General features: G+C 33.2%; 3 protein-coding genes across 3 annotated transcripts in view; 1 reads left to right on the forward strand and 2 right to left on the reverse strand.

Moving 5' to 3' along the window:
• Positions 1 to 2,377: 2,377 nt before the first annotated feature.
• LOC126752060 (protein nessun dorma) lies at positions 2,378 to 4,519 on the reverse strand. Its single transcript, XM_050462604.1, has 4 exons — positions 4,319 to 4,519; positions 3,460 to 4,256; positions 2,760 to 3,382; positions 2,378 to 2,692 (listed from the first exon to the last, which is right to left on the reverse strand). Exons 1-4 carry the CDS (start codon positions 4,461 to 4,463, stop codon positions 2,494 to 2,496), a joined length of 1,764 nt encoding a protein of 587 aa, XP_050318561.1. The 5' UTR covers positions 4,464 to 4,519; the 3' UTR covers positions 2,378 to 2,493.
• A 974-nt stretch (positions 4,520 to 5,493) lies between these two features.
• Positions 5,494 to 7,160, forward strand: LOC126752061 (PI-PLC X domain-containing protein 3). The gene is made up of 3 exons (XM_050462605.1): positions 5,494 to 5,705; positions 5,777 to 6,428; positions 6,482 to 7,160. The coding sequence occupies exons 1-3, from the start codon at positions 5,627 to 5,629 to the stop codon at positions 6,696 to 6,698; spliced, it is 948 nt and encodes a 315-aa protein (XP_050318562.1). The 5' UTR covers positions 5,494 to 5,626; the 3' UTR covers positions 6,699 to 7,160.
• An 869-nt stretch (positions 7,161 to 8,029) lies between these two features.
• Positions 8,030 to 13,663, reverse strand: part of LOC126754242 (kinesin-like protein KIF14) — a 34,035-nt gene continuing 28,401 nt past the window's right edge. The window contains exon 5 of the mRNA XM_050466240.1: positions 8,030 to 8,969. Coding sequence (XP_050322197.1) covers positions 8,133 to 8,969 — 837 coding nt within the window. The 3' untranslated portion in view covers positions 8,030 to 8,132. The remainder of the gene's footprint in view (positions 8,970 to 13,663) is intronic.

The raw sequence follows: 13,663 nt of genomic DNA on the forward strand, positions 1-13,663 counted from the left end.
ACAGCGAACAACGTAAACCCGCAGCCCGAATCAGATAATACGACCTATCTTATGAGAACGCAATGTAAATGATTAACCAACACCGCTTCTAACGCCCGCTTTACCGTACGCTACCGTAGAATTAACCACGATTTTGATTTTTCCCGTAGAAACGAGTCAGCAGGTTTGCCAGTCTCGATATACTGTAGTAATTAAAAAATTGTCTTCAATATGTTTGAAATTATCTTAAACTAACTCAAAATCAGAGTCGAATATTATTATTTATAAATATATAAACTATTTTTAATAGTTTTATTTCAGTTTCGATATTTTACATTATGAAAAATTATAATTGAAAAGTTAGATCGGAAACAAATCTATACTTGCTTGGGCACGATTCCGATTACTTTGGCGGAGGGGTAAAAAAAACCCGAATTTCCGTATAAATGGGGTATGTGCGGATAGGGGAGCTTCTCCAGAGAAGAAATATCCAAAAAGAATATAAAAATACTTTTACTTTTTAAAATATTCACGATTAAAAAATCAAAAATTTGCACTAATAACACATGATATTTCTCTATATTTCACTAAATTTTTTTCACGTTTTTCACTCTGTATATTTAAATATACACTCTAAACATTGAAATAAGTTCACATTTCACTTTTATTTTGCTATATTTTACCTAAATTTGTTAATTTTAAAATCACTTAGCAGACTCATCGTTGAAAAGGTTAGATTGTTTACAATTATGAGGAAAACGAGCTTTGCCATCTTAAAAAACAAATATGTAGGATTTTTTTTTTTTCTTTGTTTGTTTTTTCGCGTGATTCTTTTTTCTATATTAACTATAAAAAAATACTTTCTACATATGTATATGTGATTTATGTGACTGAAGTACTTTAGCGTAGTACTCCTTTCTGCGTTGGCGGCCTTCGGTCGCGCTTTAAAAAAATAACCCTGGTCGAGCGAATACCCGAGGTGACTGCAGTACTTTAGCGTAGTACTCCTTTCTGCGATGGCGGCCTTCGGCCGCACTTTAAAAAAATAACCCTGGTCGAGCGAATACCCGGCGTGACTGAAGTACTTCCGCATAGTACTCCTTTCTGCGTTAAAATAAAAAAAGATATATTGAGTTTCGTTATAAAGTGGTTATATTTTTTGGTTATCTTGCACTGATATTGAAACAAAATTTGAATTTTCGTTATAAAATGGTTAAATTTTGGTTATTATATCTGTCAGCGCTTTCCATTTATTTTTGATAATACGTTGTTTTGTATATTAGGTGACAATATATATAATATTATTATATAATATTTCTTATTTGTTTATTAAATTAAATAAAGAACATATCTATATGAATGGATAGAGGCATTTTTGGGAAAAAGGAATTTCAGCGAATTTCCTTTTTATCACATGGCAGCGCTCCATTTCGTCGTAATTTTTAGCACACACATGATGTTCACTACGAGTGTAAAATGTAATTTTTAAAATAAAGATTTCTTCGGTAAAAAAAACTGTTAAAAGTGTAAAATGTGGATTTATTTAAAAGTTTATAGTTTACTTTAATTAATTTGATGTGAAAAATGTGAGTAAAGTGTGTTTAATGTGGTAAAATAGCTTGTTGAAATGTTCGAATTTTGGGAATTTTTGAACTTTAAGGTCGAATATCTCGTAAACTAAGCGTTTGCGGTACCTATAACCCTATATATATATATATATATTTTTTAATCAGGAGGACTTCCTCTTTCCAACGGTACCTTCAAATCGCGGCGCCAAAGAAATCGGAATTGTGCCCTTGCTTGTAATAACAACTTATAATGGGTTGTCAAAAAAGTCTTCGGTATTTTTATTGAATTTTTTTTTTTTGAAATTGAAATGAATTTTTGATGACTCATGCCCAGCTCTTGACCGATGCTACGGCTGCTACTATGCCGGTCTCTTTCCACCAATTCAGCGATTTTATCGCAATTTTCGACGACAGGCCTTCCGGAGCGTGGCGCATCTTCGACCACCTCTACACCAGAACGAAAACGTTGAAACCATGGTTGTGCGGTGGAAATGGAAACTGTATCGGGTCCATAAGCTGCACAAATTTTATTGGCGGCTTGAGATGTATTTTTGCCTTTATCGTAGTAGTACTGTAAAATATGCCGTATTTTCTCTTTTTTTGCTCCGTGTTTGCGACGTTAAAACTCACGAACGACTTAAAAGAAACGACCATCAATCAAACACGTGTTAGCGCGTGAAATGAACTTTCCAAAAGGTATAGCATGACCCGATGCGACGAATAAAACTAGAACTACGCGCTTTCAGCGCCAACTAGCGAAAATACCGCAAGACTTTTTTGACAACCTATATACTTAATATTATCGAAGATATTTAATACACATTCACATATAATTTTAAAAAGTGATATATGTAATCATATTAATTAAAGTTAAGGCAGATAATTATTTATACAGTATAATTTGTTTCGATTAAGAATTATGTATGCTGAACCCAACTTCCATATGTTAATATGACTTGATGACACATTCCTCATTCGCCGTTGTATCCTTAGTAATAGGGGTTTCGAAACCATTTTCGTTAGCTTTCAAAATATTCAATGTTTCTCGTGAAATAATCATATTGGATACATTTTGCACAAATACATTTACTTTACAACCTTTGAACTGGCATTCTCCAATGAATGGCGTAGGTGCGTCAAAGTTTCTATTAAAATAATTAATAAATATAATAAAACTACGCTTATCAAGTTTACCTGTAACTTATTACTTACTTTTCCCACTCTTCTAAACAGTCCAAAATTGTATACCGGGCATTTAGGTTTTGTGGTTTGAAGACTGTTGACACATGTACTGCGTTATTAAGAGAATTAGTTATTTTTGAATTATCAAAGTGGCACTTTGAGTGAACATTCAAATCGATTCCAATTTTGCAATTCAAAACGTTTGTGTGTTTTAGCTGTAACAATGACTCATTCATGACAATAACACCTGTTGCAAATTGTTCAACGATGCATTTATCTAGTATAACGGATGTTCCTTTATGGCAAATAATGCCCTGTTGAGTACTAGTTTTTCCATCGCCAATTAAAACGCAATTACGCAGGCACAATGTTCCACTTTTTACCAAAATTCCAGTTTGTACATTGCGACAATCTAAAACTATGTTTTCAATAGTAAAAGATCTTTCGAAAACAAAAAGCACACTTTCTTCATCTGATGATGATATCGAAACATTTTCCTTAGTAAAGTAATCCGATGAGTTTGTAAACTTCTCCTTGTCTGTAGTAAGACCACATAATCTACCACCATCGGCCATATTTTCCAAAAATTTTACAGTATGATGACCAGGTGAAAGATAAATACAGTCATAATTATTACAACTGTTTAAAATTTCCTTAAAAAAAAAAAAGATTATTGAGTTGTAGGTCAAAAGTGTCTGAATGCAGAAACAAAAAGTATACCATACACTACCTGCAGTGTGGGTACATTTTGAACCAAAGCATCTTTTGGAATTCTCTTCTTGGCAATTTGCAATAAATATATTTGTTGATCAAGTGTGCATGGCGTCATTACAAAATAAATTCCTCCAAGTTTTTTTTCGCTAGATATGTCATTTTGTTCATTTTCATTGAAATATTTTTCCTCTGGAAATTTTATTTCTTGAAAAATTCTTCTCATTTCTGGATTTTCTAATAATTCAATTTCATTGCGAATCATAGCTAGGCGCAAATGTAATCTCATTAAATCAGTTACTTCTGTTTTACCCATCGTCTCTTCGAGGTCTCCTTCGTCTTCGTCAGTAAGTCCTAGTTCTAGGTACTCTCGTCGTTGTTGCAAATACTTAGATTCTGTAAGCAATTTGCGGACATGGGCTGCCAAAGTTTTTTTCATTGTTCTTTTACGCAAGTCATAGCAAAATCGGATACGTGACTCTAAATGCTTTTCTACCCAATTAATGTCGTCATCGTTATCATTGTCCCAGGGCATCCAAACATGAGTATAAAAGAATCTTAAACGATCAACACAATCAGCAGTTCGTTCAATATTTAATTCGGAATTTTCTTGCTCTTTGGTAGGCCATAGATCTTCCAAGAAAACTTCGTGCTTTTCCGGTAAATGAATGTCTTCATCCTGAACTGCTTGTATAATAAATATAGCTTTCAACTCTTTAAAAATAACTTGTTCCACATAACCGAAAACCACGGTTGGGTATCTAATACATAATTCTTCACATATCACTCGAGGAATCTTCCATAACGCTTGCCAACCTAGATTTTAAAATATAATTCTTTTTTAAATATGCCATGCAGCTTAATGACGCTCCATGTACCTGCTGGTTCAATCTGAAGTTCAATATAATATGACCACTCGGAACGAACTTGAGATGCGGGTACTACTTCATCTTTCCAAGATAAAACTCCCAAAGATTCTTCCAAGCGGTCAAGCAAACACTTATCAAACTCATAAACTTCCATTGCTCAAATTTTAAATGTTGGAGAAAGAAAATCTTGAACACAAATTCAAATAGCTCACGGCGTTGCCAAGTTCATAGCATTAATATAATAATTATCGATAAGTACTACCAATTTTACTGTAGAGAATTATGGCCAACCAATTGTAAAAATGATTACCAGATAAACATTTGCCAGGGTATTTTCCATCAAGCGGACTTATTTGAATAGTTCATGTGTCTTGTTATAAGGATTAAAAATTTTCTGATTGATAATGTAGAAAATCTTAATTATACCCGAATGCAATTTTAAGAAAAAAAATTGTATGTTTTAAAAGTGGTGCTAAGCCATCACGACAGTCGGTCAACCGTAACGGACCGGGTCTTTTTTCTGGCCAAAGATTGTTCATTCCCACCATATCTCGAAATTACTTCAGGAGTGTCATTCGGTGTACATTCATAATTATATATTCATATTTTCTTTATTTGGAGTATCATTTCTGTATTGAATGTAATATTTAATAACATAAACAAATGAATAATTGCAAAATAATAACATATGAACGTTTTAAGTATGCAGCGGTTCTTTTAAATTCGGTCTTCCTTTTACTTAGCTCGTGAACTGAGCTGCTTCGATGGTAGTCATATTCTCGTTGGTGTCGAATTTAACTGCTTACTCATCAGCACTAGTCAATCAACTGTTGATCTGATTGGTATAAGCTGCGGAGTGGGCAGTGACTTCTGATATTCCAAGCCCAAGATTTCCTGAAGCCTTCTTAAACCTAAAAACAGCTGTGCTTTTATATAGACCAACTTAAAAATTCTATAGAATTGATGTGAATGGAATCTTAAAAAGTTTTCTTGGTGCAAAACAAACAAATTTTTGCAAACAAGTAACTTAATTACATAAAGCCAGTTCATTTCGTATGAATGAAAGGATAAAATGTGCAATACCTGAAAAAGTTTCAAAGAATTTTAAATTTAAAGAATAAAATGTCGCATGAAGACACTATATAATAAAAGAAAACATCGTTGTTATCGATAATATGTTGTGAATATTGAATTTTGGTTTGTTTACATTATTAGTGTTTCTCTTCTTTCACACTATCTATTAGAATTTATTAGTAGTTATTTGAAATAAGTGAATCCATAAAGTTAGAAATAAGAAGAGCAAACAAAAAATAACTGATGGATGACGACGGTCGGTGGATGACATCACTTCCAAATGAACTGCGCGATTTGCCAATCATCAATCTTGCAATACCCGGTAGTTACTAAGATTCCAAATTTACGCACATACCTAATATAATATTTTTTTATTACTATTTGAAAAAAAAGGATCTCATGATACAATGTCATATGGTATAAAATCTGGAGCAAAGCCTGCTCCAGATGCCGAACGGTCCACAAGGTGGTTAAATTTCCTTTTCCCTTGGTGTGTGAGACGTTGGGCGAAAACACAGTCTTCTAGTGTTTTGGAACAATTGTTGTTAGGAGTGCGTTATTTCGATTTGCGTGTATGCCAAAATAACGATAAATTCTATTTTGCGCATGGGCTCTTTGCAATGGAAATTTTTGAACCACTGGAAGAACTTAAACGCTTTTTACTTTCAAATAAGGGAGAGGTCTGCATTTTAGACTTTCAACATTTTTACGATATGAACCTGTCACATCATGCCCAACTACAGAACCTTTTACTACAATTATTTAACTCTCTGCTGTACACTAAATTTCATGGAACTATAACTGATTTTACTTTGAATAGGTGTAGTACATTGGGTACACAAATATTTTTAATTTACCGTCGTTGTCCCTTGCCATTACCAAAGGAATTTTGGCCAAGTAATATTTGGCCGACTCCATGGCCAAATGTAACTTCCATAAAGAAACTTGAAACATATCTTCAAAAATCTCTTCTGTCCAGAAAACCTTCGCAAGGATACGTCACACAATGTGTATTGACACCTTCTGGTAAATACATAACACTCAGGTGATTATTCTAATATAAATGAAAAGCATGAGATTAATACCAAGCAATTTCAGGTTATTTTCCTCTTTACGTAAAACTGCGAAAAAAGTTAACAAGAAATTGAAACCGTGGATTGAGGAACAAATACCCGGACCGTTTTTGGATAATGAATCACCTAAAACAAATGTGTTTATTACAGATTTTACCAGTTTAGATAACGGACAATTTTGTAAGATGGTTATAGGGCTTAATTATAAAATTGAAAATGTGTCCAAAATCGGTGATAGTTAAAACTGTTTTTTTTTTTGTAACGATGATGATTTGTATATAACGAATAGTTTAGTATTCAGAAAATAAGTACTTCCTAATAGGAGAAAAAAATAGAAATCAGTGAAAAATCGGTTGTAGTTATATTTTTTTAACGATGTACAAACATATATAGCTCAGAACAAGTTTAATATTTAGAATAGAATAACTATAAAATAAGATTGAGGTTTAATATACAAAAAATCGATTGCAGTTATTTTTGTAACGATATACAAAGCTATATATTCAAGTAGGAGTTTAGTATTTAAAACAAAAAGGTTGGGAATTATTTTAAATTCCGAAATTGGATTGCGGCGTTTCTCATACGGAGATTTTGATTTATTGCTTATGTAATTTATAGAAAAATGGTACACTTTAAGGTCAAAATGTAATTACAATTACTTGTTCTATTTTAAAAATATAAAGAAAGCTAAAAAATAAAATGTATTTAACACTTTTTATTAATTCTCTTACCTTAAGGAAGAAGTTGTTCTTTGCAAAGCTCAATATCCACCGAATATGTGATTGCACTAGATTATCCTTAAAGAGTCTTCACAGAATCTAAATTTGCCGACCAGGCTGATCGCCACGACTGTATGACACGTCGTGGTGTACCCCAGCTGAATAAACGGTGTGTACTGAGTAAATCATTGTTGCATCTTACGAGTTGTTTGTGAAGGAGCCATTAGTTTCTTCTTTATTATGTCGACAATTTTTACAATACTTGTTTTTTTTGTATTTGATGAAGTTACCTGCTATTATCTCCATGGCCAAAAATTCCTTGTGTTTTAAGAGTAAATTTTACAAGTATTTTGGCCTTGTATTCACATTTACTCTCTCAACTTGTGCTTGTTTTATATTTTCCTATTGTTTTTTGGGTTAAAAAACACTTTTTCAGCAGAAACTTGGATAGTTGGTGATAGTTAGCCGATTACAAATAAACCTATTCAATCAAATAAAATTGCATATACATATGTATGTATGTATGTATGTATGTAGAAAAAGAAAATTGAATTGTTTCTTAATATAGAATATGCGATCTTTCTTTTGCAAAAAAAAAAAAAGATTTTAATGCATCTATGTAAAAAGTTATGACGGAATATGTGTGAGATTCGAGTTAGTCCAATGAGTTTTGTCCGACACTGTATGTTCATATCTTGCCGTTTTTAAAAACAATAGGAAATTTAAACAAAATATTTACAGAATAATCATTGGACCAACATCATCCAATTGAACCTAATGTAATTGCATTTAATTTAATCGTTTTATTATAATATTAAATTATGTTACATATTATATTATTAAAAATATAAACATTATTTAATCAACAGTTTTATTTAAACAGTTAAGCGTGCAGATTATATAAAACAAAGATTTTACTAATAAAAAGAATATACAAACATAATATTCGTCTAAATACTAATCTATGAGAAAACGTACAGCCTTTGGCATTTTAGCTGCCGGTACTTCACCATCCGCCATGAATTCACTTCGATCAAGATAAGACCGCATTCCATGCATAATTTCCTCAATTTCCATTAGTGAGTTCCTAAATCGTTGTTGTCCCTCACTAGAAATGTCGTTAGGTACATTTTCCTGCTCATTATTAAAGCGATTGCATAACATTTTTAACCGTGAAGCTGAACGCTCCATATCACGTAGATGTATCAATGCCAATGCATTAAAATCACTTCTTAAATTATTAGAGTTCGAAGTGGAATTATTTGTGGTCAAGTTTTGCGATATATTTGGTGTGTTTTTTGTCGATGAGTCAATACAATCGTCGTACTTTAACACTTTCTTCGTTATGAATCTTCCCGGCAACGATGACTGCACGAAACATTCATCATTACTTAAGGACGACGCTTTAATGGGCGATGGTGAATGTGAAGATGTGTTAAATAAGTGCAATTTATTTATTGGCTTTTTCAATAAAGCATCCTTGACAATGCTCAGGTTTAGTGAAATTCGACTTGAGTTTAGTGAATCGCTTAATGCTGCACAGTCGTCTCCTTCCAGTGGTTCCCAATTCATATCTACACAATTGAACACATTATGAGCATTTAAATCTTCATTGTTACGCACCATATCGAGCCAGACACTGAGTCTAGCGATAGGCCATTCGGCTTTACGTTGATGAAATTTATCATGGAGCAACACGACGGTATGGAATATTCCGAATTCGTCAAGTACCTGTGAGTGTCGAAACTCTACCTGCATACCTAAACTACGGCACCGTTGCGTAGCTTCCTTTACCTGTAAATTATAATCAATTTATAGGTCGTTATCAAAAAATGAAAATCAATGAAACATTTTAGGGTGCTTAATAAATACAGCTTATATTACAATAGCAGTGTTAGATTCGGAAAGTAGAGAAATTACTGATACTTTTATGATTCGGGTTAAAACTTTGTTACTACTCTTTTTTTAAAGAAAGCCGAGCTCAAATACAAAGGGCAGGGTGCAACGAACACATCTTTAACAATAATTTGTGACATACAACTGATTCTCTACCTCGTTAGAGGCAAACGTTTTTGAAGGCTCATAGCGTTATATTTTCATAATTTGTGCATTTTGGGAAATACTGTTACATAGTTATACAGGACTTAAAAAAAAAACAGAACAAATGGTTTTTTCGGCAAAATCAATTTATTATATTCAAAATAGTCTCCTTCTGCTTCAATACAGCTTTTTGCACGGTCCAAAATGAATGGCCTCTACGTCTGCATAACGCTTTCCTTTCATGGGCAGATGCATTTTTCCGAAAAGGAAGAAGTCGCACGGTGCCATATCAGGTGAATACGAGGAGTGGTTAATGGTTAAAATGTGATTTTTGGTCAAATATTCGGTCACAAGCGTCGATCGAATTTTGGATTCTGAGCAATTATTGGTAGTCAGTCAATTTGTGCGGAACTAACAGTGCACACACCTTTCGTTAGCCCATATGTTCGGTCAAAATGCGATAAATCGATGTTTTGGAGATGTTCAATTTCATTTTCATGAATTTCAATGATGATTTCGGTTGATTTTTGATTAATTCACGCACAGTTTTGATGGAATTTCCGGTGATCACTGATTTTGATTGGCCCACATGTTGATCGTCATTTATGTCCTCACAACCACTTTGAAAACGTTGAAACCACTCGTGCACTCTGCTACGGGATAGGCAATTATCGCCATAAACTTTTTTCATCAATTGAAACGTTTCAGTTAGAGTTTTACCAATTTTAAAATAAAATTTAACGGGGCATCTCGACAGGATAAAATTTATGTTATACTAACCTATGCCGTGCCTATTGCCTGTGGCAGAGTGCTGCAACGAGTATGATAAAATCAGAACAAACAGTCGTGCCAAAAACAGAATCAAATCAATTCAGTTCAGCATAGACAACATTGTTTATCAATTCGAGTAACCTCCAGCGTCAACTGAGCTGAGGCAACACGAACAATCTGTTCTTCGGCAATCACGGTTCCAATCGTATCTATCAAACTATAGGTAAAACCTACGAGTAAATCTATGGGTAAATCTATAAGTACAGCAAACAACAACAATTTTTTGCTGGACTGATTTGAATCATGTGTGGCAAAAAATGTATCAGCTTTGAAAATTTGCGCATGTTATAAATTTTCGAAGCGTAAACAATGGAAATTCCATCGAGAACGTATGTACATACAGTTGTTGTATCTATTTCCATTATACATATAACATATGTACAAATATACATACATACATGCGTTTACAAACATATGTATTTGAAATAGAACAGAGGTGCACTAGAGTAAATCAGTGTTTAGGGGATGATATACAAACCGAACGCTGTCGATCATTTCAACCATTGAAGCATGAGTTTGCATCACTTCGGGTATTTACTGCTGATGCGAACGTTCATAAACAAATCAAGAATAAGCTGATCGCTAGTGAATCAAAGTTGTTCTCTACCGCTGATTTGAAGACAAACGGTTCGCTCCGTGTACATGAACCGAACTGACAGAATCAGACAGAGTAACGGATAAGTATAGACAAAATTTATTACTTGTTGCAATTGAGACTCCCTCCACAGGCCAGAGAACTCCAACAAGTAATAAATGCTTATGGAATACTAATTAGTATGACATATATTGAAAGCAATAAGCTGTCACTTCAGCAGTTTGATAGCGCAGTTTTCATTTCTATGAAAATTTCGAAGAGGCAACATATCCCAGGTATATGTGTACCGTCGGCATTTTCATTTCGGTAATATTAAATATAGTAGAGCGATTATTAAGACGGTTGTGTTATATTATAAAAATATATTATATGATTTTCAAAATAACATTGCTCATATTCAATTTATTATTTAATTGGTATATAAAATGTATGCCGTAATGTTGGCTCTTTGTTCGAAGCTCATTTTCGCACCGATAACACAAACATACTGACACTTAAAATGCAATAACCTCACATCCAATCGATGAAATTCTCACTAAACAACCGATAAAGATAGCAGATTCTAACGCACCAGTCGACATATGGCGCCACCAGGGGCGATAGCTTCAAAAAGTCTTGTTTACTTTGAAATAGAACGCACCTTGTACATTTAATACAGTTCGCGAGCTGAGGCACTTTACATGCCCTATCACAAAATCACTCTGCTCGATTTTCTTTCACTTTACTTTACCCTACGCTTTACTTTAACCCAAATTGTGTTTCTTTTGTTATGATAACAAATGCCACTCTATCACATATATTAATCAGCTCTGTCAATTAAGAAATACATTTTATTTATTAAAACAAAGATATATCACCCTTTTTTGACTAGTTGAATCAATTTGTATGGCTTCCTCCCATTTCACAATATCTTTAATTAACGATTTTTCATCATACTCATTTTCTAAAAACCGATAAAGATAGCAGATTTAGCTCAAAACATATGGCGCCACCAGGGGGCGATAGCTTCAAAAAGTCCTGTTTACTTTGGAACGCACCTTGTACATTCACAACATATTGCTACAGAGCATAATAGTTTTGTTCACCTAACGGTTGTTTGTATCACCTAAAACTAATCTAGGTAAATATAGAGTTATATACTCATATACAGTTGTCCACAAAATAATAGGAGTGTCAATCTGAAAAATGTGTTTGGCTGCATAACTTTTTTAAATCAGATGTAAATGACGCGAAACAATAATGATACACATAACGGGATACTAGCATTAAAATACAAAACAAATTTTTATTGTGATGATTGCTATTCTACTTCTGCTTTGATGGTTTTGGAAGACACTTGTTATTGCTTTCCACAAAATAATAGGAGTGTTAGATATTTAGTTTTCAAAATAGTGCTTATCATAAAAATTTTTTACAAAATTAGAAACGTAAGTACAGTTCCATATTCTAGCAGCAATTTAAATAAGTTATTATTTTTTTTAATCATTGGGTTTTTCTCCAGTGGGTAGAGGGAACCATTGAACAGAGGTAAAGCGTAAAACGATAAAAAATTTAGAAAACTAGGAAAAACTTATAAAGAGGTCCAAAAAATCGTAAAATACGAACTAAATTTGTCAGTTAATACTGAAACTATTCGTAGACATTTGGAGCAGAACAAATTATTTGCCAAAAGTCCACGAAAAAGACCCCCATTAAAAAAGAAACAAAAAAAAAGAGCCCACATACAAAAGAAGCCCACATACAATTTGCAAAGAGCATGGCTCCTGACCCGCGTCTAAATGGCGAAACATATTGTGGTCAGACGAATCCAAAGTTGAGTTATTTGGTAGTATAGGCTCTAGGAACCTAACTTTGTCCGACGTCCCCCTAACTCAGAATATAGTCCCCGGTTTACCATAAAAACCGTTATACATAACGATGCCAAATCATTGTACGCGGTCGTTTTTCACAGTGTGCTGTTGGTCCAATTCACTTAATTGAAGGCATCATGGACCAAAGCGCCTATGTCAAAATATTATATGAGGTAATGTTGACACATGCCTCGTGAAATATGCCATTGATTTGAGTATATCAACGGGATAATGACCCTAAACATACTAGCAAGTGCGCAAAAAAGTGGTTTAGTGCCAACGGAATTGAGGTTATGTGGTGACCTGCTCAGTCTCCTGAGTTCAACCCCACTGAAAACCTGTGGACAAATATCAAGAAGAAAGTAGCTGAAGAGAAACCAATCAATTCGAGAGATTTATGACAAGTAGTGAAAGAAGCTTGGAAAGGAATACCAATAAAACGTTGCCAGGATCTCATAGACTTCATGCCTCGCAGATGTGATGCTGTGCTAAAAAAAATCGAGGTTATTCAACGAAATATTAGTTATTTTAATATTCTGTTCAACTTGGAGCCATTATATATTAAAATTATATAAAATTATTTTTTTGTGGATAAAATATAAACTCCAATTTTTTTTTTTTAATTGAAATGGAAACTGTAAATATTAATATATATATACATATATTTATACATATATATTTGTACTGTATATATATATTTATATATAAAGATATAAATAAACAGTTCTGTCCGTTCGTCTGTCTGTGCAAGTTGCAAGAATATAAAATGTTCGGTTACATTCGACATTATAATAGCTCTTTCTTACTTGTTTCAGTTTATTTTCATGCACTATTAAAAAAGTTTTAAGAATTATTTTTTTTTTGTGTGCTCTTTTCTTTGATTAGCTATTATTATTATTAGACTGTGTGGATTATTTTGTTCGTAAGGTAAGAAAGTGATAAAAACTGAATAAAAGAGTCGTTGTTGCGTGGCTTCCTTCTGACGGTAGTGTGGTGAGTGAAGAACTCTCATTGACAAATTTGTATTTACGAATGTTCATCACCATAAACAACAAATTTAGTATTGAGCACTGAGATAATCTACTTTAGTCTGCAGACAAGTTTATCATTTTCAATTCGTACTGTACTGTACTGTTTAGACCTAAACAAATAGTTAGAATCAATTAATTAAG

Source organism: Bactrocera neohumeralis, chromosome 3 (assembly GCF_024586455.1).
Source record: "Bactrocera neohumeralis isolate Rockhampton chromosome 3, APGP_CSIRO_Bneo_wtdbg2-racon-allhic-juicebox.fasta_v2, whole genome shotgun sequence".
NCBI lineage: Eukaryota > Metazoa > Arthropoda > Insecta > Diptera > Tephritidae > Bactrocera > Bactrocera neohumeralis.

Coding starts and splice junctions, on each gene's coding strand:
- LOC126752060 (XM_050462604.1), bottom strand. CDS start 4,463: ATGGAAGTTTATGAGTTTGATAAGTGTTTGCTTGACCGCTTGGAAGAA. Junction 4,257..4,318: donor ACTTCAGATTGAACCAGCAG/GTACATGGAGCG, acceptor TTTAAAATCTAG/GTTGGCAAGCGTTATGGAAG. Junction 2,693..2,759: donor TGTTTAGAAGAGTGGGAAAA/GTAAGTAATAAG, acceptor TTATTTTAATAG/AAACTTTGACGCACCTACGC.
- LOC126752061 (XM_050462605.1), top strand. CDS start 5,627: ATGGATGACGACGGTCGGTGGATGACATCACTTCCAAATGAACTGCGC. Junction 5,706..5,776: donor CATCAATCTTGCAATACCCG/GTAGTTACTAAG, acceptor TTGAAAAAAAAG/GATCTCATGATACAATGTCA. Junction 6,429..6,481: donor GGTAAATACATAACACTCAG/GTGATTATTCTA, acceptor AAGCAATTTCAG/GTTATTTTCCTCTTTACGTA.